The sequence below is a fragment of the Mus caroli genome, unplaced genomic scaffold, assembly GCF_978045245.1.
Source record: "Mus caroli unplaced genomic scaffold, Mus_caroli_1 scaffold_11, whole genome shotgun sequence".
NCBI classification, from domain to species: domain Eukaryota; kingdom Metazoa; phylum Chordata; class Mammalia; order Rodentia; family Muridae; genus Mus; species Mus caroli.
Genome location: NW_028227266.1, coordinates 28,573,022 through 28,598,603, shown reverse-complemented (window position 1 = coordinate 28,598,603; position 25,582 = coordinate 28,573,022). Strand labels below are relative to the sequence as shown.

The following is a 25,582-nucleotide window of genomic DNA, read 5'->3' as shown; positions in this document are numbered from 1 at the left end:
CGTGCTAGCGGGTAATTCGTGGAGTTAGGGAAAACAGACTTTATCAGAAAGAGAGAGAGAGAGAGAGAGATTCAACCATAAAAAGTAAAAAATGTCCATAGCTCAATCCTTTACTCCCAGAACTCATGAGGCAGAGGCAAGCATATCTCTGTGAGTTCAGGTCCAGCCTGGACTACATAGTGAGTTCCAGCAAAGGCTACATAATGAGACCCTGTCTCAAAAAATAATAATAATAATTTTTTAAAAAGTGAAAATTTCTGTATTACCAAGGATACCATTAAGAAAGCGAAAGCACAACCCTTCGGTGAGGCAGAAGCCAGTGGGTCCCTGAGTTCAAAGCAGAAGCCAGTGGGTCCCTGAGTTCAAAGCCAGCCAATCTAGAGAGTCCTGTCTTCTAGGACAACCAGGGCCACACAGAGAAACCTTATCTGAAAAAAAGAAAGGAAAAGAAAAGAGAAGCGGAGCGTGGTGGTGCACGCCTTTAATCCCAGCACTTGGGAGGGAGAGACAGGCAGATTTCTGAGTTTGAGGCCAGCCTGGTCTACAAAGTGAGTTCCAAGACAGCCAGGGCTACACAGAGAAACCCTGTCTCGGAAAAAGAAAGAAAGAAAGAAAGAAAGAAAGAAAGAAAGAGAGAGAGAGAGAGAGAGAGAGAGAGAGAGAAAGAAAGAGAGAGAGAGAGAAAGAAAGAAAGAAAGAAAGAAAGAAAGAAAGAAAGAAAGAAAGAAAGAAAGAAAGAAAGAAAGAGTAAAACAAAAGGAAAGAGGGGGAAAAGGAGAGGAAGAGAGAGGAAAAGAGAGACAGACAGACAGACAGAGAAACCATAACGTACCTAGTGAAGAAAATATCTATCAAGTCATTTTTCTGACTTGTATGTATCCAAAACACATATTAAAATTCAACAATAAATGACACCCCAATCCCAAATAGAGAATGTAGCTGAAAGAACTCTCCACGATAGACATAAACACTGGAGAAGCGCATAAAAACACACGGATTCCCAGCATTAGCCGCCGCCGCCGCCGCCGCCGCTAGGAAAACAAAGCAAAAGCGAGATGCAACCTCAGCCCAGCTTAGGACGGAAACCATAAAGACACACTGTGCTTACTAGTAGGATGTGGGGATACTGTGGACCTTGGACGTTGCTGGTGGGATTGGAAAATGGGGAGGCCACTTGGGAGGCCCCCCAAATGTTAAAATGGGACCGAGGATTGAGTGGAGTGTTAGCATCTCAAAGCCTCAGGCACCCAACACCAGGAAAGGAAACAAGCAAACAAACAAAAGTTATCATTTGGAGTTGCAGGCGTGCTAGCAGGTAATTCATGGAGTTAGGGAAAACAGACATTGTCAGAGGAAGGAGGGCTGGGACCAAACAAGTTAAACCATTTATATATTAAAGGAGGTTATTCAGGAAAGCATCAGAGTAAAGAATTATTATTATTTATTTTTATCATGATTTTCAAGATAGGGTTTCTCTGTGTAGCCCTGGCTATCCTGGAACTTGCTCTGTAGACCAGGCTGGACTCGAACTCAGAGATGCCTCCCAAGAGCTGAAATTTAAGGTGTGTCACCATGCCCAGTTAGTAAAGAATTTTTTTTAAAAAGCCAATTCTATTAATTTGAGAATTTCATATAACATATTTTGATCATTTTCTTTCTCCTCTCCCAACTCCAACTCCTCCCAGATCCTCCCCTACCTCTCTACCCACCCAACTTCTCGTAAAGATGGTTTATTTTAGGGTTGCCATGACTTTCCTTAAAGTTAATCCCAGTTGATGGACATAGCAGCTTTAGAGTTCATGTCAAAAATTCTGATTGGCAGGGATTAGCAGACAAGTTCTTTCCCTACAGGTGACAACCTCTTCCATTTCATAATAAATCTCTGTGCTCAGTTTTTGAATGGATCACATTTTTAGGTACTGTTTCCGTCTTTTTTTTTTTTCTTTAAGCAAAGACTAGAACTACAGGTTTTGCATGCTTCCTTGTGAATAGGTATCTCCCAAAGTCTACTCTTGGTGTCAGTTGTACACAGCCCCAGCCTTGGGAGCCACAGAGGCTGCAAAGGCAGATGAAATTTTAAAAGAGAAGTATACTAGTTGGTTAGATCCTAAGTGTTGGGTTCCTTGAATTATTCTATGTGGGAGGGAATAAAAAAAAAAGTCCAAAGAAGATTTTTAAGGTATTCATGATGTCCAAATGTAGACAAGGTAAACCCTGGCATACAAAGAATGATTCCACCCCTGAGAAGTAGGCAAACTCCCTTGTATAAGTCTCATGTAAGGAGTGGGGCTCAAAGACAGAACAGGACAGGAGCAGCTCAGAGCATCCCCAACAGTCCTCATTCAGGGTGTCTTATGAAAGGAATTTCAACTTTTTACTGGTTGACAGGAGTGGACTGTCTCAGACAAGCTGCTAAACTCTTCCACCAGAAGAGTTCCTATCACAGGAAACATTAGGTCACACAGAGAGGGGAGGAAAGTGGGAAGAAGGAAGGATGAGGGAAAGGGAGAGAGAGAGACTAGCTGTTTAAGAGACTAAACTAGCCAGGGAGAGTACCACACTCCTTCAGTCTCAGCACGCTAAGGGCACAGCAGGTAGATTGATCTCTGTGAGTTCAAGGCCAGCCTGATCTACATAGTTCCAGGGTAGCCAAGGATACACAGTCAGACCCTATCTCAAAAAAAACAGAAAAACAAAACAAAACAAAACAAAACAAAACACAACTGCCAGGCAGTGGTGGCACATGCCTTTAATCCCAGCACTCGGGAGGCAGAGGCAGGCAGATTTCTGAGTTGGAGGGCAGCCTGGTCTACAAAGTGAGTTCCAGGACAGCCAGGGCTATACAGAGAAACCCTGTCTCAAAAAAAAGCAAAAAACAACAAACAAACAAACAGACAAAAACAAAAAGCCCAGCATAATTTGGTCTGAAATGCTCTGGCTGCCCAGTCACAAAGGTTCTAGTCCATGTGAAATGCTTGACACAGACCTTCTTTCTGGAACTTTAACTTTAGCTCCTGCTAGCCAAACATCGCATTATATGTGTGCAGAGAACAAATATTATCCCATGACCCCCAATGTAAAGAAAGCCCATCCCTGAGACCTGACTTAGATAGAAGTGAGTAGGCAAGAAAGCAGCCTTCAGGAAGGAAAAGTGGTTGGCAGAGCAATTAATTAAGGGGGAAGACTCCTGGAGCACACCAAACCACCAGCGATGCAGATCTGGTCTTCCTCCTTTGTCTTCTGTGTCTGACATAATGTTTCTATGTGACATACAGCAGAAGTATTATTTCTAAAGTTAACTAAGAACTCAGTGTAAGCCGGGTGTGGTGGCACATGCCTTTAATCCCAGCACTCAGGAGGCAGAGGCAGGCGGATTTCTGAGTTCGAGGCCAGCCTGGTCTACAGAGTGAGCTCCAGGACAGCCAAGGCTACATAGAGAAACCCTGTCTCGAAAAACCAAAAAAAAAAAAAAAAAGAACTCAGTGTAGTCTAAAAAAGTAAAGAGATTATAGAGGTATATATAAAATTGTGAAAGAAAAAAGTTTTGATTTTTTTTCTTTTTTTTTTTTTTTTTTAGAAAAACTAAAGGTAGTAGCTGAGGGAAACGGGTTCTTTGTTTGTTTTTCCATTAACCAAAAATTTTATTTATGCATCCATTTTATTTTAGGGTACTATATTTTAAGTGGTTTTCCTAATTGAAAAATATTGTCACACAAAATATTCTAATCAGTTTCCCGTCCTCCAACTCCTCTCAAATCCTCCCTACCCACCCAACTCTAGGCTCTTTCTCTCTGTAGAAAACAACAGCAAGACAACAAACAAAAAAACAAAATTTTTTAAAAAGAAATGCACACACAAAAAATAAAACCTAGCCGGGCGTGGTGGCGCACGCCTTTAATCCCAGCACTCGGGAGGCAGAGGCAGGCGGATTTCTGAGTTCGAGGCCAGCCTGGTCTACAAAGTGAGTTCCAGGACAGCCAGGACTATACAGAGAAACCCTGTCTCGAAAAAACCAAAAAAAAAAAAAAAAAACCTACAAAAACACAAAATTGGAAACCATAATATACATGAACAATACCAGTAAGACAAAAAAAAAAAAAAAAAAAGCCCAAACAAAGCAATACCAGGCACAAAGTCTGCTAAAATAGCACGGCTATTTGCTCATCCACAGTGGGACCCCATCTTACCTGAACCTGCGTGTGCTGCCGCAGCCTCTCTGAGTTTATATGTGGGGTGCTAGATTTCTATCTAGCAAATTCAATAATCTTAAATATCGTCTTATTATTTAGTGTGGCCTTTCTTTATTTACACCCCAACTCTCAGAACCTTTTCTGCCACACACAAAGCCTCTAATTTTGTCACAGTATATTTTCATTTTAAATGATCTTTTAACACAAAACCTTGTTTACTATATAAAACTCACTCTTGTCCAAAACCATCTCCCTTTTTCTTAGCCTTCTTCATCAACAGTAAACTTCACACCTATGGCTTGAGATCTCTTTCTCTCACATGACAGTGGTTCCTTTCTGCCTTTTGAAAATATCTTTCTCATCCTGAAAATACCTATTTCTCAATAAAGCCACTGCATCTTAAGTGACTACTCAGAAAACTGCACGTGAGACAAAGGGGGAAACGTGCGTGCTTTCTAAATGCGTAACAACCATAAACACAGCACAACTTCCCATTTTAAGACAGAAAGTTAGGTAACTGTCCATAAAGAAGATGCTATGTAATGAAATACATCAAGCTGGTCTGTACATCTCAAGATGTCCTTTTCTTTTAAATGATATTTTCCCTGAGATTTTCATACAATACATTTTGGGCATGTCCATGCTCGGTATTCTGCCACCCAGCCCCTCCCATTCCCCACTCCACACCCTTAATCAAGTCCAGTTTCTGTCGCCAAGCTACTTACTACTCTTGGACAACGTACATCACTAAAGAAGGCTGACCCTCCCTCTCCCAGCAGCTTTGCAGTATAGTGGTGGGGGTTTGGGTGCCCATGATACCCCCTCCGTGTTGGGATTGTGTCTTGCTCGAGCTTTAGCAGGTCACAAGTGCGCTGTCGTAACTGCTGTGTGTTCGTATGAGCAGCTGCCCTGCTGGGCCTGGAAATGCTTTTCCTTGATGTTATCTCTCATCTCCCATCTCCATCTCTTACAATCTTTCCACCCACTCCGCTGAGAAGATTCCCGGGGCTTTAGGTAAAGGGGTGTGATGTGTCTATCCTGTTCAGGGACGAGCACTCCACGGTCTCGATTCTCTGCACACTCATCAGCTGGGGAATCTCTTCACTAATGGCCAGCTACCACAGGGAGAAAGTTCTCTGCTGAGGACTGAAAGCTATATTGACTTACAGGTAAAGAACTACATCATTAAGTCTTAAAACTATATCCATTTTAGCAATAATAGTACTGGTTTCTCCCTGGGGCCTTACTTAGCTTAATTAATTAATTAGTTCTTGGTCCTGTCAACACTGTCAGGTATAGATTCCATCTCATGAAACAGGCCTTAAATTCTATCAGAAGATGTTTGGTTACTCCCATAACATTCGTGCCCTGTCTTAGTTAGTGGGAAAATCTAGAGAGATTTCATAACACACACTCACACATACACACACAAATAAATGTAAATTTTTAAGTTTTAAAAATGTTTTAGATTTTAAGAAATATTTTAGTTTTATTGTACCCTGGATTGACAAAAATAAGACCTTGGTAAAACCTGCTTTTAACAGTCAAAAATCATCTTAAATGCATACACACACACACACACACACACGTACACACCTTAAAAGTAAGCATATGCTGACAGTACTGCTCAACAAAATTTTTTAAATGTTTAAAAATTTTTAACATTTTTAAAGGAGCCACATATTTTGTTACACCCCCCTGATATAAAATGAATATAGAGATAATTACATGAAGACAATTGCCATGGATGTACATAATAGCTCATCTGCAGAGAAAATAATACTTAAACAACTATGAATGGTTGTGTCAAGATTATATTTATTATATTTAAGAGAAGGGATAGCTTTTTATTGTTGAATTCTCTGTATGAGATTCCTCAGTAAATGTGCAAGAAGAGTTTTTAGAAGGTCCGTCCTAAGGATTTCGGGAAGGCTTCTGTAAAACCTGAGGGGGAAAGTCCACGCTGTCTGACTAGAGCATGTAGTAGTGTATGGCTAGAGCATGTAGTAAGGTATGACTAGAGCATGAAGTAATGTATGACTAGAGCATGTAGTAGTATATGACTAGAGCATGTAGTAATGTATGACTAGAGCATGTAGTAGTGTATGGCTAGAGCATGTAGTAAGGTATGACTAGAGCATGAAGTAATGTATGACTAGAGCATGTAGTAATGTATGACTAGAGCATGTAGTAATGTATGACTAGAGCATGAAGTAATGTATGACTAGAGCATGTAGTAGTGTATGACTAGAGCATGTAGTAATGTATGACTAGAGCTTGTAGTAGTGTATGACTAGAGCTTGTAGTAATGTATGACTAGAGCATGTAGTAATGTATGACTAGAGCATGAAGTAATGTATGACTAGAGCATGTAGTAATGTATGACTAGAGCATGAAGTAATGTATGACTAGAGCATGAAGTAATGTATGACTAGAGCTTGTAGTAATGTATGACTAGAGCATGTAGTAATGTATGACTAGAGCATGTAGTAGTGTATGACTAGAGCATGTAGTAATGTATGACTAGAGCATGAAGTAGTGTATGACTAGAGCATGTAGTAATATATGACTAGAGCTTGTAGTAATGTATGACTAGAGCATGAAGTAATGTATGACTAGAGCTTGTAGTAATGTATGACTAGAGCATGTAGTAATGTATGACTAGAGCATGTAGTAGTGTATGACTAGAGCATGAAGTAATTAATGTATGACTAAAGCATGTAGTAGTGTATGACTAGAGCATGTAGTAATGTATGACTAGAGCATGTAGTAGTGTATGACTAGAGCATGTAGTAGTGTATGACTAGAGCATGTAGTAATGTATGACTAGAGCATGTAGTAGTGTATGACTAGAGCATGTAATAATGTATGACTAGAGCTTGTAGTAGTGTATGACTAGAGCATGAAGTAATGTATGACTAGAGCATGTAGTAATGTATGACTAGAACATGTAGTAATGTATGACTAGAGAATGTAGTAATGTATGACTAGAGCATGTAGTAGTGTATGACTAGAGCATGTAATAATGTATGACTAGAGCTTGTAGTAGTGTATGACTAGAGCATGAAGTAATGTATGACTAGAGCATGTAGTAATGTATGACTAGAGCATGTAGTAATGTATGACTAGAGCTTGTAGTAATGTATGACTAAAGCATGTAGTAATGAATGACTAAAGTATGTAGTAGTACTTGAGGGTCTGGCCAGACGACCGCCTTCCCCTAAGTCAGAGTTTCAGAGAGCAACACCTCCCTGGCTTTTGAGGAGGTCCCTTTTGTGGGGAAGGGTTAGGGTTGGCAGAAAATAGCTGTTGAGGTCATTGGCTGTTAGTACTTGGGGGAGCTCAGGCCTCAAGGCTGCCTGGGGGGTGGATAAGGGCAAGAATACATCATGTGGCAGGGGAATCATCACAGGTGTTCAGGAGTAGCAAGGCAAAGGGGGTGGGTACACATTGTAGGGATATAGTAGGCTTAGGAAGCGTATTCTCGGAAGGTATGGAGACTTAATACCAATGTGCCACACTGTGGCTCCTTACCTGTGTAGCTTTTGGTTTTACACTTCACCCAGAGAAGAGAAGGGAAGGAGAAAGAGGTGGCTGAAGGCATTTCTGGTGGTCATAGAGAAGACTGCTGGAGGCTGTATAAAGGGAGGACATGAGCCCTCCAAGGAACAGCTGGGGATTTAGTGTAGATATGAGGGAGAACACAGCCAGAGGCATCAGGAAGAGTCCAGAGCAGGGAGAGAAAATGGGCTTCAGTTCTGACAGAAAAAGCAAGGTGTGTAACAGTCCATGGTTCACCAAAGAGTGACACTCTGGACTCAAATAGTATGTAAAAAGCAAAGAGTGTTTTAGTCTGCAGATGTCCAACATGCTGGGGTCTACCAGCTACAAAGATGGAGAGACCCCAAAGTGAGCTGAAAGGCCTGATTTAAAGCACATTAGGGAAATTCCGGGGAGGGGTAGGTGACCCCTATCTTAATCTTGGCTCTATCTCTAGGGACATTCCAGAACCACTGCTGGGACAGGGGAGTGGGGGGGGGGCTAGAAACTGTTGCTGGGGAAGTCTGTAAACCACTTCTGACCCATTGTCCTTGCCTCAGGCAAGTTGGCAGCTTCTGGGGGCTGGACTTGCCTGGACTTAACCAGTTCTTGGAAACAGAGATTTAGGCCTAGTCTCCTGAACTGCCAATTTGAAACGGGTCATGGAGTCAGCCTAGCCTTCTCAGGTGTCTTCTTGTAAAGATTCTGAAGGAATGGGAGGTGATGCACTAAAAGGAAGCAGGCCTGGTTAACATATGATCTATGCTATGGACATACATGACTGACGCGGATCAGAATGAAGGCTGAGGTGTAACGGCAGCTCAGCTGCCTCAGACCCTGTCGGGCAGGGGTCTAATTCTGTTCCCCATCCTATTCACAGTTGGGTTTGCTCAAGGCCTACAAGTTACCTGGAAGTCCAGGATTTTCTAACTGGCAAAGCTGCTTCCGCCATTTTAGAAGATGAAGCCATCTTGGTTTCAGAACGTCAGGATCCCCCAATAAATGACCAAAGGGCAGAGCCAGTCTAGGGCACAAACCACACATCATCAAGCCAAAAAAATGGGGGGGGGGTGGAAATCACTCTCAAGCCATAAAATCTAATGGAGTTTGCCCTGCTGAACTTGAGACCCACAGCTTTCTTCTTTATGGCCCCTCCTGTTGTGATGGTGGTGTCCACACCTATTTCAGAAGCAGATCCCTTCTGCTTTTTAAGTCTCACTGGTAGAGGAGGGCTCTGCCTCAGAAAGAATCGTACCATGAGACTTGCTCACAGCCATTTGAGGTGATGACCTGGGACTTAGCCAGTGTTGTGTTGCTGTGAAGAGACACGGAAAGCCAAAACAACTCTCATAAAAGAAAGCCCTTCCTTGGGACTGCTTTATGGTTTCCGAGGTTTCTTCGTTCTGGGGATGGGAAGCACGGTGGCTCTCAGGCAGACATGGTACTGAAGGAGCAGCTGGGTGTCCTTCATCTGGATCCGTAGGTAGCAAGAAGAATCTCTGGGCATAAGATAGGCTTTCTGAAACCTCAAAGCTCACCCCCAGTGACACACTTCCCTCTACAGGACCACACCTCCTAATCTTTTCAAACAGGGCCACTTAGTGAGCAAGTGTTCAAAGCTATGAGCCTGTGAGGGCTCTCATTTCAAACCACCGCAGAGAGCGCTGGAATGGGTTAAGGCTGGGACCCAGTGAACTCACTTTGCATGTGAGAAGGCATAAAAAGGAATCTGCGGGTGAATTAGGCAGGGTGTGGTAAGTAAGGCACCTCCTTCAAGTTCTTGTGCTGAAGTCCTGACTCCCAGTACCTGAGAATGCGCTATTGAACACATTGAGGCCATTGGGACGAGCTCTCAGATAACACAACTAGAGTCTGTACAACAGGAATGTTTGAACCCAGGCGCAAACAGAAAGAATATCATGTGGTAAAGACCTAGGAGAGAGACGTGTATCTATAAGCTAATGAAAGAGGTCCAAACAGAATCAAGACTTTTATTTTGGGTTTTAGTCTTCATAACTGTAAGAAAACAAATGTCTATTGTTTGCTGCCCTCCTGACTGCGGTATTTTGTTATGGCAGGTCCAGCAGACTATACAACCAGTTTAATAGTGAAACATTCAGCAATAAAGGGGAATTATTAGGACTGGGGAATGTAGCTCAGTGACAAAGTGCTTTCCTATCCTGTGCAAAGACCTGAATTTCATCCCCAGCCTGGGGGAAGGATGGTTGGGGGGGGCGGGGGGGAGGGGGGACAACAGAATTATTCATAACTGTATTGGTTAGCTTCCTGTTGCTGTGATAAAATACCATGACCAAAAGCAATTTGGGGGAGCAAGAGTTTCTTTGGGCTTACTGTTCCAGAGGGAGAGTTCATAAAGATGGGAGAGCAAGCAGCCACAGCAAGAACTGAAAGCTCGCCAGGCGTGGTGGCGCACACCTTTAGTCCCAGCACTGGGGAGGCAGAGGCAGACGGATTTCTGAGTTCGAGGCCAGCCTGGTCTACAAAGTGAGTTCCAGGACAGCCAGGGCTACACAGAGAAACCCTGTCTCAAAAAAAAAGAACTGAGAGCTCAGAACTTCAGTCACAGACGTGAGGCAAATGGCAAACCAGAAGTGGCTAGAAACTCCCAAAGCCTGCCTCCAGTGACATTCTTCCCTCTAGCCAGGCTACACCTCCTCTAAGCATTACCACCAACTGAGACAATTGGAGACCAAGTGTCCCAATACCAGAGCTTATGGAGGGCATTTCTCGATCAACCCTTCACATTCCACTCCCTGGCTCCACAGGCTCATGGCCATGTCCCAGTGCAAGATGCATTTAGTTCAACTTCAAAGCCCCCATAGCTTCCAGATTCTCGGCACTGTTTAAAGCTCCAATGTCTCTCTTCTGAGACTCATGGTGACCTCTTAACTGTGGTTCAGTTAAAATTAAAAAGAAAACGATGAACTTCACAACATAAGACTAAACATTACCAGGGCTGGAGAGTTGATTAAGAGGTTAAGACTACACATTGCCATTTAAAAAGGAGGAACACAGGTGGGCACTGTGAGGCATTCCTGGATCAAAACCTACCAGGGAGTCCTTTTCCTCCTCCCAACCCCCACCCATGGAATTTAGGTTTGTAGATTGGGAAAGGGTTAAAAAATAGAACAGGACAATGAGGCCAAGCCCAGCACTCCAGCTGTGCTGTTCTTCCAACACGGATCCTAGACACTGAAACAGAAACAGCTGCCTGAACTATGGTGCAGGTTCCCACCGCGGCCCCTTGGAAGTGTCATCTCCTCCTGCTCCTGCCACAGGGCTCCTGCTCCTCACCATGCATTGAGGAGGATGCTGAGGGTGTCCCTCCGTGAAAACATGCTCTCCAGTCTGTTTCCCTGTTAGTGGAGCTTTCTGTCTGTTGGGAAAGTTCTGCTGTATCACCAAGTATGCTGCTGGAGTATTTATTTAGTATTTATTTTTTTTAAAAAAAAATAAACTATACATGATATTGAGAAAAAAATAAAATTTACTAATCAAAAGTTTTTTTTTTAATGAAGCAGCCATTCCCCCTTATTTTAGAGGGTGACAGAACATGGGAAGAGGGAAACTTCAGCTGCAGAGAGGACCACTCAGAGCCTTAACCTATTGGTTATCCAAATTATTAAAGATCTCTTCTTTCTAGTTAAGTTTAGTTAACCATTGTCAGGTTTCTTCTTTACTAAGTTTGACTCATCCTATAAATTCTACCATCTGTTCCACAATGTAGCTCATCCAGAAAAGTCACCCATTCATCTGTGAATGGAAGAAATCCTCTCCCTCCTCCTCCTCCTCCTCCTCCTCCCCCTCCTCCTCCTCCTCCCCCTCCCCCTCCTCCTCCATCTCTCTCCACAGACAGATCACGGTGCTCAGCCTTCTATGCAGTATATGTGCTCCAGGCCTGCTGTGCACAGGTGTGAACTTTAAACCACATAAAAGGCATGGGCAGGGCTTGGCATCTGGTACCAAGTACACAGATGCAGATAAGGACTCAGGTACTGGGGAGTGCAGGGGAATTCTGGGAGGCCAGGAAAAGGAGATGCCAGTCATTCTACAAGGCTTTGGCACACATTTGCAGAGCTGGTTTTTCTGCACCTTTAAAACCAATAAAATGGAGCACAACGGGTTTGATAAAAACAAGAATCTGAGTTAACCATTAAGCGAAAGAATGAGAGGAGGCTTTGCAGTTGTATCAAAATGAAGATTATGGCAGGTAATTTCTTTCTGCAAAACAGAGGGGAAAAGGATAATGTATAAAACTAGGCAAGTCTTTCAAAACCAACCACGTCATGGACCGACCTGAAAACTAACCAAATATAAGCAACGAAGTGAGAAGCACTTACTCTTGGAAAGCTTCTATCTTCAGGCAAGGACATTTTGCCCACAGACGCTTCTATCACCCCCTTGCTCCGTCGGTAGCTTTTAAGTAAGATCAGCTAATCGTGAAAATACTGGTATATAAAGACTAAATTCTTTTTTGGGGGGTGGGGTGGGGTGTGATAGTTTATTTAAAAAACAGAAACAACAAAATAAAACAACAACAGTAACAAATAAAACGGTGCCACACTGATCGTGTGACCAGCATGCACGTCCGTAATGGCTTTTCTCTTGCAGTCTGCTTAGATACTGAAATGCTTCAATAGGACCAAGAACGTTAGAGAGCAAGGATCTTGGATGAAAATGGACACTAGTAAGCCTGGTGCATTAACCCACAGAATTCACGTCAAGTCCCACGAGTCGGTGAGATGATGCTACGTGGTTAGGGAGGACAAGCGTTATCTCAGGAGGAGGCAGCATCAGCTTTACACTTCTCTGTACTTTAATCTTCAGTTTATGATTTAAGCTATGTCCACCCTGGCTAAAGCACAATCAGACAAGACACCTCAGGTAATATCCTTGCTACTATTGCACAAGTTTAGTAATTTTATTAAAAGAAAAAAAATCAAACCACCATCAAAACAAAGAGGCAAATAAATGGGACGTTCAAATCATAAAGACTAAATTCTAACTGTGAAAAATTCTTGGCTTTGCTGTCCATGAGAAATGAACATGTAATGAATACTCAAGGATGAAAAATTAAAAAAAAAAAACAAAACCCAGCTTTGCTAGCCTCTCAACACAGTCAAGTTTGTGGTGGGCCCCAGACTAACCAGGAACTTAGCAGAGGGAACTTTGCAATAATGCTATACAGGATTGAGAAAATCTCTCTGTACATCTCCTATGATCACATTAGGAAGACCTGGGAAATCCCAGCAAGAAGTGAAGGCCAAGGAAGACGTGAAAGCCAGCCTTCTCCAACCCATAAATAGATGGCTTGACACAGACCAGATGTCATGAAGAACCAAGAAAGCAAACCTCTGCTCCAATAACTGGATGATAATCTCTAATAATTCGTTATGAAAATAAGAATGCAACCTTTACGAAATCAAACTAATAAATAAAAGATCAAGAATTGTAGCTAAATAAAGACAGAATCTGTACATCATGCAGGTCTCCATAGTCCAGGCAAGCCACTATAGAGTCCAGGGTTGCTACAGTTAAAATGGATAAGACATAGAAACAGTAAATTATGAATTGCTACAAAAGCCAAAGACACAAAAAGTAGAAAAAAAAACTCTAAATGGCTTGAATGCTGTTTTTAATAGACAAAGACTTCAATGCAATCATTTTAAATCTGTTCAGAGAATTAAAACTGTTCAAAGGATTAAAAGAAAATACAACAAATGTAACCAAACAAATAAGATACCCAAACAGAGAAATGCAAACTTCAAAAAGAGTGGAAATGCTAACACTGAAAAGTCCAATCACCGGTCAAGAGCTCCTTAGATCAGGGCTTTATAGCAATGTACACCTGTGATGTTACAACTTGGCAACTGAGGCAGGAGGATGGTAAGTTCAAAACCAGCCTGTACTATAAAGTGAGACCAGTCTCAAAGGTAGGGGGAGAAGGAAGAGAGATAGAAAGGAAAGCGGGGGAGGGGAGAGAAGAGGGGAGGGAAGGAAGGGAACAAAGAGTCAAATAACTTGAAAAATAAATAAAATCGTCTAGTTTCAAGAGCAGGAGTGAAAAAGAATGGAGACAAATAATAGAGCCAGCCAATCACAGGAAAATATTAGATTTCCCCACATACATGCAACACAAGCTCCAAAAGAAGAAAGAGAGGGGGGATGAAGAAATGCTGACTGAAAAACCTTCCAAATCTGATGAAAAACTTTACCTTATAGACCCAAAGAGCTCAGCCAAAACTGAACTTCAGGTTCATAGAGAGAACCTCTCTCAAAAACCCAAGAGAGAATACCTTAAACTTCTGAGTTAAAAAAAAAAAAAGACAGTGTGGGGTGATGCCTGAGCCCTCACTGCTAATGGGAGGTGAATTTCTGAGCCAGTAAAGGTCACCCCTAAGGCTCTCTGCCTTTTTTGCAAGATGTTCCATGCCCCAGCCCCAGAGAAAGAGATGGAGATGGAGAGAGAGAGAGAGAGAGCCAACATTGACCTCTGGTTTATGTATACCCATGCACATATCTCATGCACAGAAGGGAAAGATGAGGAGTGGAGAGGGAGAGATGGGACTGAGAGAGAATATGAATGAGTGAATGAATGAATGAATGAATGAAATCTGAGAAAGCTAGACTGACTAGTGAAGGCATTCATCTCCCAAAGATGGGCAATGAAGCCTAGAGTGGATGACTGCTTCTTCAAATGCAGATAAGCAAGAGAAAGAAAACAAGACCAAAGAAACACAGGCCAAGCAACAGAGTAACACTCACAGCAAAGCCCTTGCAGAGAAATGGAGGGCTGTGAATTACCAGAGCACGTGTCCAAATATATAACTGCTTTAAGAAAGCAGGGTGAGCTACAAATGAACAGACTGATAAATCAGAAGGAAATATAAGATCTAACCAGGAAGTCCAGCAACCAGAAATGAGATGGGAAGAGGCCCCCTGCCTGAGTCGCCTGCCCCACCCACCACAGCCAGCAGGCCTAGCAGGCAAGTAGCAGGCCTTATGATGGCTGGGTAGGTCAGGCCCGGATCATAACCCCAATCTTGAGAGCAAAAAGACAGCAGCAGCAGCAGCAGCAGCAGTGGTTAAATGATCTGCTTCAGTGGTGGCGCACTGCTTTAATCCCAGCGCTTGGGAGGCAGAGGCAGGCAGATTTCTGAGTTCGAGGCCAGCCTGGTCTACAGAGTGAGTTCCAGGACAGCCAGGGCTATACAGAGAAACCCTGTCTCAAAAAAAAAAAAAAGATTTGCTTCGTAAAAGGTTAATTAAACCAAAAGAAACTCCAGAAAGGCCCATATCAGATATGGAAAAACTTCCAGGGACCCGGTCAAAAGCCCAGATGGAGGTACACCCCTGTCAGCACCAGGACAGTCACAAAGAGAAGACAGTGATGTAGAAAGAAAAGGTTGGGGCAGGATTTTGCTGCAACATCGAACTTCACTGCTGGTTCTGATTAATGTAAGCGCAGTCAAGAACCGTTTATTCATTACATATCATGAACATGAGTAGTGAGTCTGCATGACTGCATCTCTGCTCACCACCAACTTCCTTGGGAAAAATAACGTATTTTTCTGAATAAATCTTAGCTAATGTTCATAATTTTGATATAAGTGGAATAGCAGCACATCGTATCCGCTTCAGTTAAGTGCCTTCTACAGGATGGGTGTTGGACACAGTCGTCCGTGTGAATTCACACCAGATCGTCTCCAGTTTTGTGAACTGGCATTGTGCATGCACTTGCTCATTGCTAGATTAACCATCAGCCTATATTATGTTGTAAATTGTGCCTTTGTCCATTGCTTATGTTTTTCCTTATAAATCTGTAATGGCGCTTCTTCCGGCATTGGTTTCAAGTGGACCGCGCCGGCTTCAGGCTATTTGAAGGATTCTACCCAAACATGGATATCAGACCAAATCACACGATTTATATCAACAACATGAATGACAAAATTAAAAAAAGAAGAATTGACGAGATCCCTGTATGCCCTGTTTTCTCAGTTTGGACATGTGGTAGATATTGTGGCCTTAAAGACCATGAAGATGAGGAGACAGGCTTTTGTTATATTTAAGGAACAGGCTGCAGCGGCTGCAAACAAGAAGCCTGGTCAGGAACACCCAAGTCAGCTAATCCCCAAGGAACTGCAGCGCCAAACCCTCAGGTCCCTGATTATCCTCCAACTATAGCCTATTCCTTAATAACTTACCAGAGGAGACACATGAGATGATGTTATCCATGCTGTTCAACCAGTTCCCTGGATTCAAGGAAATTCGCTTGGTACCAGGGAGACATGACATTGCCTCTGTAGAATTTGAGAATGATGGGCAGGCTGGAGCTGCCAGAGATGCTCTGCAGGGGTTTAAGATTACACTGTCCCATGGCATGAAGATTACCTATGCCAAGAAGTAACATGCAGGATACCAGTTTGGAAGGACTTGGTATTATTTATAGTGTTTGTTTTGATCACATTCGGTCAAGTCATTTTAAATGGTTGGAAGTGAAGGTGAAGTTTTGGGAGAAGCGTCACCTAATTTTTTTTTAGTTTTGCTGAACTATGAAATACGGAGCCGTAATTTTGTACAATAAACTTTTATTTGTATTCTGTTTGCTGGTTTATTGTCCTATCATCAAACACTTATTTTTGTACAAACCTGAAAATGTATAAAACTCAATAATGGAGCAGCTAATGACACAGAAGTTGAAGGGAGCAGACTGCAGCAGCCAGTGAGCAGCATGTTAATAGTAAAATGATCGCCCTGTTGTGAGTAAACAGGATATTTGCTTCTGTCCAAAGTGCAGTGCTTTGCTAGATGGACTAGGGATCACACAGTATTAGTGGCCATGTGATAGCAGCTGCTTACTGTTGTCTAAAAAAAACAGGAAATAAAATTGCTGCCTGCAATGTGAAAAAAAAAATCTGTAATGGCTGGGATCGGAGAGATTGCTCAGCAGTTAAGAGTACTAGCTGCTCTTCCAGAGAACGTGGGATTGATTCCCAGCACCCACACGGCAGCTTAAAACTGTCTGTAACTCCATTTCCAGAGAATCAGGCTTTCTCTTAGATATGAATGCAGGTAAAATACCCATACATACACACACACCAAAAAAAAAAAAAAGTAAAATTAAATTTAAAAAAATATGTAAAAAGCTTTATAATTGACAGTCACTGTATAGCTGCCAACTTCCTGATTTATCTCCATCTCTTAGACTTTTGGTTTAATTACATTGTGTTTCTCTGGATGTATGTGCCATGATGTGCCTCTGGAGATGAGAGGACCTATAGGAGTGGGTCCCACTTCTCCCACCAAGACTGGGGACGGGTCAACAGGCTCAGCAGCCAGCATCCTTTACTGGCTGAGACATCTAACCAGCCCCCTTTTCGTCTTTTTGACATTAAAAAAATGCCTACACAGAGCTGGCCCCACCTTTGGTGTGCCGTGAGGTGGTGTGGGCACAGGAGAGATGGCTTCCCACAATCCCTTGCTGGTTTTAGAACTTAGTAGAGCAGGCTATGTGCCTGGACTGGCCAGCACTGGTGGTGCCAGTGCAGGCGAGCCACCCCGAGGGCATGAGAGTGGGAGAGCTTGCCCCATCCCTTATTGGCTGTGGCACTTGGGTAAGCTAGCCAGGCAGGCAGGCTGGCCCTAGTGATATGGGTATGGGAGAACTGGAGGGCTGACCAACTCAGCTCCTACTCAGGGCTTAGGGTTGGCCCACCCTAACATCTACCCCTTCTATGAACTACTGGGGCATGTGAAGGAGCCAGTCCCGCTGAGCCAAAGCTGCAGGATCTCTATGACACAGATCAACAACAAGATATCAGAGAGGAGTCCTGGTGAAGATCCAGTACTGGCAGTATAGCAGAAGCCAGAGGCCTTGAACCAGAACAATGAATGACTCATTACAATGAACGTTTGCAAGTAAAGGGGTTTGGACAAAAAGGTTGTGTGACACTGTGATACAGTGCAGCTCCCATGATGAGATTTTTGTTCTCTTGTTTATCCTTTGGCGGGGGCAGAGATCACAGGGGCAGAGGGCAGATACAAAGGGGCAGGGACATGAGTGGAATTGGGGTGCATGATGTGAAATTCACAGAGAATCAGTAAAAAGCTTTTTAAAATTACTACATAGTAAAGTTTCTTCTCTCTAATCCTCTCGTTCACATCTGTGCCTAGGAAGATATCTTTACACTGAGTCAACAAATACTTACCTGGCCTCCATTTCTCCCCACCAAACTTATTTATTTTCACAGCCCCGGACCCGACAGTGTTCTCCCCAACCCTAAATTACCTGGCAGACAGTACTATTACAGTGATTTAAGGGCTTTTCACATAAAAAGACTTGATCTTTGTTGGTGTGGCTTATGATCAATTCTGCTTCTTGCCACAGTGTGGAGGGGATGGTGCTTTGCAGGCAGGGTTTCATGTCGCCTAAGCTGGCCTTGCCTTTATTAAGAAGGGGAGGATGACCTTGAACTCCTGACCCTCTGGCTTCTACCTCCCAAGGGCTAGGACTAAAGGCATGCAGTGCACCACTATGCCTGGCTCAAAATACACAGAGTGGAAAGACTTCTGGTCTATCGTGTAAAACAGCTGGGTGTGTTGTGTATGTATCCTTGTGATCTCAGTGCCAGGGAGACAGGCGGATCTATACAGGTCATGGGCAGGGCAGCCAGCAGAGCATACTTAGTGGGCTCCAGGCCAATGAGAAGTCCTGTGTTAAGAGTAAGGTGGATAGTATCCCTCAGAAGTAATACCTGAGGTTGCCCTCCAGCCTCTACACACATACCCACTCCTGTCTCTGTCACACACACACACACACACACACTCCATATGCACACATGTACCTCTATGTGTCTATATGTACGTATATGTCTTCATCATTCAGTCGCTAACTGATGATCCTCCTCTCTTAGACATCCTAGAACAGCGATGGCAAACTTCAAGGGCCATGCTCTCCCAGGGAGCTTCTTTCTAATAGTGGGACTGTGGTGGTCAGTGAAGTACCCACTGAAATACTTTCACCACAAGGGCTTGAAGAAGAACAGACTGAGCCATCAGCAGGAGCGTATTGAGATCATTGAAGGTGCAGTGAAGACTCTGTTTGCAGTCATTGGTAAGAACAGAGTCATTTTGTCTTCACATCCAGAACCTTCAACCTACCTCCCAGATCCTGTGAAATAGATGTCTTACTAGCAGAGATAATAGGACAAGGTCTTAGATGACTGCTAGTCTGTTTTATTCTAATATCCATGTGTACAAAGCTTTATATTAATAGTTAATAGACCCTCCTATTGTATATACTATGAATAACTACCAAGTAAACTAGTTTTTGCCCTATGAAGTTATAAGAACAGAACAAATACTTTGTGGAAAAAATGCAAATAAGAATTGGGGGAGTTTTTTTTTAAAGCAATTCCTAGTTCTAAATAGCGTTTAGTTTAAATTAAATCATCATTCCCCAAAGTCTTTATCTAGATCTCAGGCTAATTAACAACCATTCATTGGCATATCCTCCACACAAAAGTCTTAAAGCATTACCAGGAGGGGTACCCACAGGACGGCCAACAAGAGAACAGACAACAGAAAGCCCTCAGAGGGGCTGTGAGGGATTTTAGCCCTATCTCTTTCTCATTGAATCCCCCACCCCTTACTGCAGCAGAGCCTCAGCGACTGGCCTTGAGCTGCTCCTGGAGCCACACCTGCTGAGAACACCAAGCGAGCTCACTCTCAGTGATGCCACTTCTGCTTGGCCCACTGCCCCCATCTGGGTGTGAAGTGGTGACATAAAACCCTCTAGCAAGCAAGACTTAAACACCTGTCAGATTCAGCTAAGACTTCTTGCGTGCACCAGGCAGCAATTTGTGGAGCTCATGAGTGTTCTACAGGATGCAGTAGCAAGGACGCACTGCCTTTAAAAAAAAAAAAAAAGAGCTAATATATTTGCCATCCTGTCTGGGTCAATGTGACATTGTTCAGAGCTTCCATTCTAGTATCAGTGGTACTTCTTCTGGATCATTCCACAAGCTTCCTGATCCCTTATAAGTGAATGCAAATTTGAATGACTTCCAGGCTTGCCCCAAAATATTCTAGGTACTAAGCATAAAGGCAAATCTGCCTTTCAAACATGATAAAAGGTAGAAGGGACAAAAGCCATGCATGGTACAGGCTTGCAATTCCACAGTCAAGAGGATAGAGTTTATAGCCAGCCTGGGCTTAATAGTAAGACTCTCTCAAAAAGCAAAAAATAAACAAAGCAGAAAGAGAAAGTGGCAGGACCCACGCACTATGCAAAAGGCACAGCTTCATCAGTCTGGCCTCATTCCTGTCTCTCTTTAGATACCATGGCCACAGTGTGAGGCCTCGCATTTACCCGTGTTTTAAAGAGTCCTGTGCTGAGAGAGGGTACCCACTCTATGGCAGCCCCCACATATACCCAGCTGCTGCCCTCAGAGTGTCTCAGCCACACCAGCAGCCCAGGGGATATGCCCTGCTTATCTCTGCTGTGGGGCAGAGTCCCTGGAGACCAGTATGTTCCATTTCCATCACTGCTTTTGCCGTATACTCAACCCCTAAAGGAGCACCCAGGGACAGCTGTGTGCTCCTACACTTCAAAAAAAAAAAAAAAAAAACATTCTGTATGGAAGTAGTGTTCAAGTCGGTCCACTGCCGGGCAACCTTTCTATCACGTTTGCTGTGTGCTGCCACCTCTCCCACCTCAGGTTTCACTTTTACTCCCTGGCAGGGATCCTGGCAGAGCAGTTTGTTCCAGACGGACCTCACCTGCACCTCTACCACGAAAACCAATGGATCAAGCTGATGAACTGGCAGCACAGCACCATGTACCTATTCTTCGGTGTCTCGGGACTCATGGACATGCTCACCTACCTTTACTTCCACATCGTGCCCCTGGGGTTAGACAGAGTGGTTTTGGCTATGGCCGTATTCATTGAAGGTAACTTGGCTGGAGAAAGGGAAAGTAAGATAGAAAAGTTGACCTTACGAGAGATCAGAACTTAAAAGACAAGAAACACATATAAAGACCTTCCTCAGAAAATCAATTCTCAAGACCTCCAAAGCCTAAAGAGGGTTAGGTCCTGTGCTCCGGGAGGTCCAGATAGCATGGTCCATAATGAAATCAAGAAAGCTTGTTTTTTTGTTTTGTTTTTTGTTTTGTTTTGTTTTTTTCTGAGACAGGGTTTCTCTGTATAGCCCTGGCTGTCCTGGAACTTACAGGAACCAGGCTGGCCTCGAACTCATAAATCCACCTGCCTCTGCCTCCCGAGTGCTAGGATTAAAGGCATGCGCCACCACGCCCAGCTCCCAAGAAAGCTTGTGATTACACCTGAAAACGTGTGTGTGTGTGTGTGTGTGTGTATACATATGCATGTATGCATCAATGTATGCATCCATGTATGTATGCATGTATGTATGTATGTATGTTCACTCATTCAACTTTTTACAAACCAGCACCATGGCTAAATTACTACACCCGCTCTGTCTTGCCTTTCAATGGAATCTGCAGCAAACAGGTTCTTTTATATCCTCAACAGACCCACAAAACCAACAGTCAGCAAGTGCTTGCTGTCAATGATGGCATGGCAGCAAAATGCTGAAGAATCTTACGTCGATTTGAGACAAATACAGGGGGGAAAAATCCAGTAACTGGGAAGGGCCAGAGTGAATGTTTTCAAGCAATCTTCTGATGGCTGTCTTTGGTTCCCACAGGTTTTCTCTTCTACTTCCATGTTCACAACCGCCCTCCCCTGGACCAACACATCCACTCCCTGCTGCTGTTCGGTCTGTTCGGAGCAGCTATCAGCATCTTTCTGGAGGTTATCCTTCGGGATAACATCGTGCTGGAGCTCTTCCGAACCAGTCTCCTTATCTTGCAGGGAACCTGGTTCTGGCAGGTGATTATCCACACTCAATATGGTCTGGGCTGAAAAGCCCCTTGGAGATGCCCAAGAGAAATCCCGATAGTGGCTTGTTGCCTGAAAATACAGCAAATACATCCGCGGGTAGGGGGTGTCTGTCTGGAACTGCAGTATTATTCTGTCAGGATGACCTTTCTACCCCCACGCTACTCCTTGACCTATGAAACTTTTCTCTGCTAATAGCTTGCAGGGACACTGGCTATATATACCTGTATTCACTACACTACTCATGAAACGGAAGTCCTCAAGTTCAGCTAATTTTAAATCAGCCTATACAACAACCAGACTTAACTAAGAGCAGCTTTCCTGTGTGATAGGGCTTCTGGTGTGAGTTGTAGGAACTGTGAGACAGTGAACAACAGCCTGCTGGCCATGAAGACAACCTACCAGAGACATCTTCCTCTCTTCCTCCAGATTGGATTTGTCCTGTTCCCGCCATTTGGAAGGCCAGAATGGGACCAGAAGGACATGAACAACATCATGTTCATCACCATGTGCTTCTGCTGGCACTACTTGGTTGCTCTCTGCATCGTAGCCATCAACTACTCCCTTGTTTACTGGTATGTTTGAAACACATTTTGTGCACGTTTCCTAACAAGTCCCCTAAGGTGACTAACCTCTATTACTTAATGACTGCCAATGTCTTACTAAACGCTGCACAAAGTATTCTTCATTTGTAGGAAGTTACCACAAGTCTTACTTGCCAGCAAGTCTAAGGCTAAAATGAAACTGCCTGATTGGGTCATAGCAAACCTGTTTCAAGTACAAGTCTAAAAGATTCTAAGCTAGTGAATGATAGGGAAATCCTCAAAGCAGAAATCAGTCTGGGCTGAAGTCCCTACTGTCACTAGTCCGGGCTGAAGTCCCTACTGTCACTAGTCCGGGCTGAAGTCCCTACTGTCACTAGTCCGGGCTGAAGTCCCTACTGTCACTAGTCCAGGCTGAAGTCCCTACTGTCACTAGTCCGGGCTGAAGTTCCTACTGTCACTAGTCTGGGCTGAAGTCCCTACTGTCACTAATCTGGGCTGAAGTCCCTACTGTCACTAGTCTGGTGATCCCATCATCTATTTCAAGACTTGTTTTGCTTCTTCCTAAATATGCAGGCATCAAAATATGTACCAGAGCAGAAAGTGCTTTCTATGTACCCCCGAGCATAACAGAGATATAAGAACAACTGACCCCTGCACTTACTGTCCTGGCACCACAGAAAACTTAAGACACATATTGCCCTCTCTGACCCTCATGGCTGTACTGTGTGCTGGCTTTGTCGGTGGCAGTACTTTCAACAAATGGGGAAACAAGGCTTCAAAAAGGCTAAATAATTTTACCAACTAGTAAAGGGAAAGCAAAGCTGAAATTTGGCATGGGTTATCATAGAAGTGTATTGTCTGTGGAAGCTGCCACTGCCTCCCGTCCCACCCCATCCTCATTTACCTACACCCAAAGCAGATACACTTCACCCAGAAAGACCAAAAAAAAAAAAAGGCCGTTTCTTCTAGCTCTGATTTCTGGTCTATGAAACAGCTAGATGGCAAGAGGCTGAATCTGGTCTCAAGAGTAGTGGGTCACTTACTAAGTCCCTTTTTCTACTGTGAACAGAACAGAGAGCCAGATATGTAGATTTTGTATCACTGCTTAATAGACACCGGCAAAGGCTCTGCCATTCTTGACATCCAAGGGGTGTTGAATGGAAGACTTCAATGGCTAATCTAATGGTTCTTATGGTATGTCTACTACAGCTTTCTGACTCGGGTGAAGAGATGTGCAGAAGGAGAAATCATTGGGATTCAGAAGCTGAAGTCTGATCACACTTACCAGTCAGCCCTTTTGAGTGGCTCGGATGAGGAGTGACATCAGGCATGGGGGCGTGGAGACCTCACATCCTTTTTAAACAACACTGGAAAGGATGCAGCCTGTCCCCTGTACTCCAAGGTTTGCCTTATGTGCTCCTGTTCCCAGGACTCTAAGGCTTGCCTTATGTGCTCCTGTCCCTGGTACTCCAAGACTTGCCTTATGTGCTCCTAGGGTTCTATATGCTGCATCCCTCATCTACTACAAAGCTAGAGGCTCAAATACAGGAAATTAGACCTCAAGTGGTTTTTATGCACCATGTTATTGGAATATTTAAGCATAGTTTAACTTAAAATCTGTATTAGAGCAGTAACACCATCCACACAGAAAAGTGAACACCTTCCAGAAGCAGGCCTGTCCTTGTAGAGCAATGACTTTAAAACTGAATTACACTAGGAAGCGACCATGTGGATGAAGCAGGCCGGCCATCACGTGCTGCTTCTGATGTCTTGCCCCTCTTCTCTCAATCAAGCAGGTACTTTCTTCTCAGAAACGTACCACAAGTTAAATGGTGACAAATGTATCACATTTTCTGTATCCATTCCTCTGTTGAGGGACATCTGGGTTCTTTCCAGCTTCTATTATAAATAAGGCTACTATGAACATAGTGGAGCATGTGTCCTTCTTACCAGTTGGAACATCTTCTGGATATATGCCCAGGAGAGGTATTGCTGGATCTTCTGGTAGTACTATGTCTACTTTTCTGAGGAACCTCCAGACTGACATCCAGAGTGGTTGTACAAGCTTGCAATCCCACCAGCAGTGGAGAAATGGATGTATCTGGAGGATATCATCCTTAGTGAGGTAACCCAATCACAAAAGGAGTCATTAGATATGCATTCACTGATAAGTAGATATTAGCCCAGAAACATAGAACACCCAAGATACAATTTGCAAAACACAAGAAAATCAAGAAGAGGGAAGACCAATGGGTGGATACTTCATTCCTCCTTAGAAAGGGGAACAAAATACCCATGAAAGGCGTTACAGAGACAAAGTTTGGAGCTAAGACGAAAGGATGGACTATCCAGAGACTACCCCACCCAGGGATTCATCCCATAATCAGCCACCAAACCCAGACACTATCGCATATGCCAGAAAGATTTTGCTGAAGGGACCCTATTATAGCTGTCTCGTATGAGGCTATGCCAGTGCCTGGCAAATACAGAAGTGTATGCTCACAGTCATCTATTGGATGGAACACAGGACCCCTAATGGAGGAGCTAGAGAAAGTACCCAAGGAGCTGAAGGGGTCTGCAACCCTATAGGTGGAACAACAATATGAACTAACCAGTACCCCCAGAGCTCGTGTCTCTAGCTGCATATGTAGCTGAAGATGGCCCAGTCGGCCATCACTGGGAAAAGAGGCCCCTTGGTATTGTAAACTTTATATACAGGGGAATGCCAGGGCCAAGAAGTGGGAGTGGGTGGGTAGGGGAGCAGGGTTGGGGGAGGGTATAGGGAACTTTCGGGATAGCATTTGAAATGTATATAAAGAAAATATCTAATAAAAAAATCAAAAAAAAAAAAAAGAAAGAAAAAGTTAGATGGCGACAGCTCAGTGTCTTCAATGCAGGGCCAAGGCTCTAACACATTTTAAATAAAAAGCAACTCACAGGCTTTGGTATTTTCAATGTTATCTTTAAATATTCTCTAATCAATCCTATCAATGCTCATTCAGAAGAGCATTCTGAAATGTCTGCAAGAATTAGTGAGATGTCCATCAAGGCACTGACAGTAAATGTAAAAGAACTCCTATGGCTATCATAGGCAGTGTGGTGGGCACCTGGTAATGCAGAGTACTGCATTTTAGCCTTGATCAGAGATAAAAATAGGTGAAACATATAATGTCTTCAAATCAAGTAGCTAGTTCATAGCTGAGCTGAGAACTGAAATTCTGCTGATTCCTCAACATTATCCTTTTGAGGAACATTATATAGCAAGTCTGTACCTCCTAGATGCAAGGGAGAAAAGATCAGGTTATGAAAAGCTTCCAATTTTAAAACAGCTAAAATGTAATGATTTTGAATTCTTAACGCAGACTTG

The 25,582-nt window shown here is 43.5% G+C and overlaps 1 protein-coding gene and 1 pseudogene across 1 annotated transcript in view; both read left to right on the top strand.

Moving 5' to 3' along the window:
* Positions 1 to 25,156, top strand: part of Tmem45b (transmembrane protein 45B) — a 41,326-nt gene extending 16,170 nt beyond the window's left edge. The window contains exons 2-6 of the mRNA XM_021172063.3: positions 18,665 to 18,864; positions 20,494 to 20,703; positions 21,477 to 21,661; positions 22,100 to 22,245; positions 23,425 to 25,156. Of these exons, the coding sequence (XP_021027722.1) occupies positions 18,681 to 18,864; positions 20,494 to 20,703; positions 21,477 to 21,661; positions 22,100 to 22,245; positions 23,425 to 23,536 (837 nt within the window). The 5' untranslated portion in view covers positions 18,665 to 18,680 and the 3' untranslated portion in view covers positions 23,537 to 25,156. The remainder of the gene's footprint in view (positions 1 to 18,664; positions 18,865 to 20,493; positions 20,704 to 21,476; positions 21,662 to 22,099; positions 22,246 to 23,424) is intronic.
* Positions 13,768 to 18,657, top strand: LOC115031928 (U2 small nuclear ribonucleoprotein B'' pseudogene; annotated as a pseudogene).
* Positions 25,157 to 25,582: the final 426 nt, after the last annotated feature.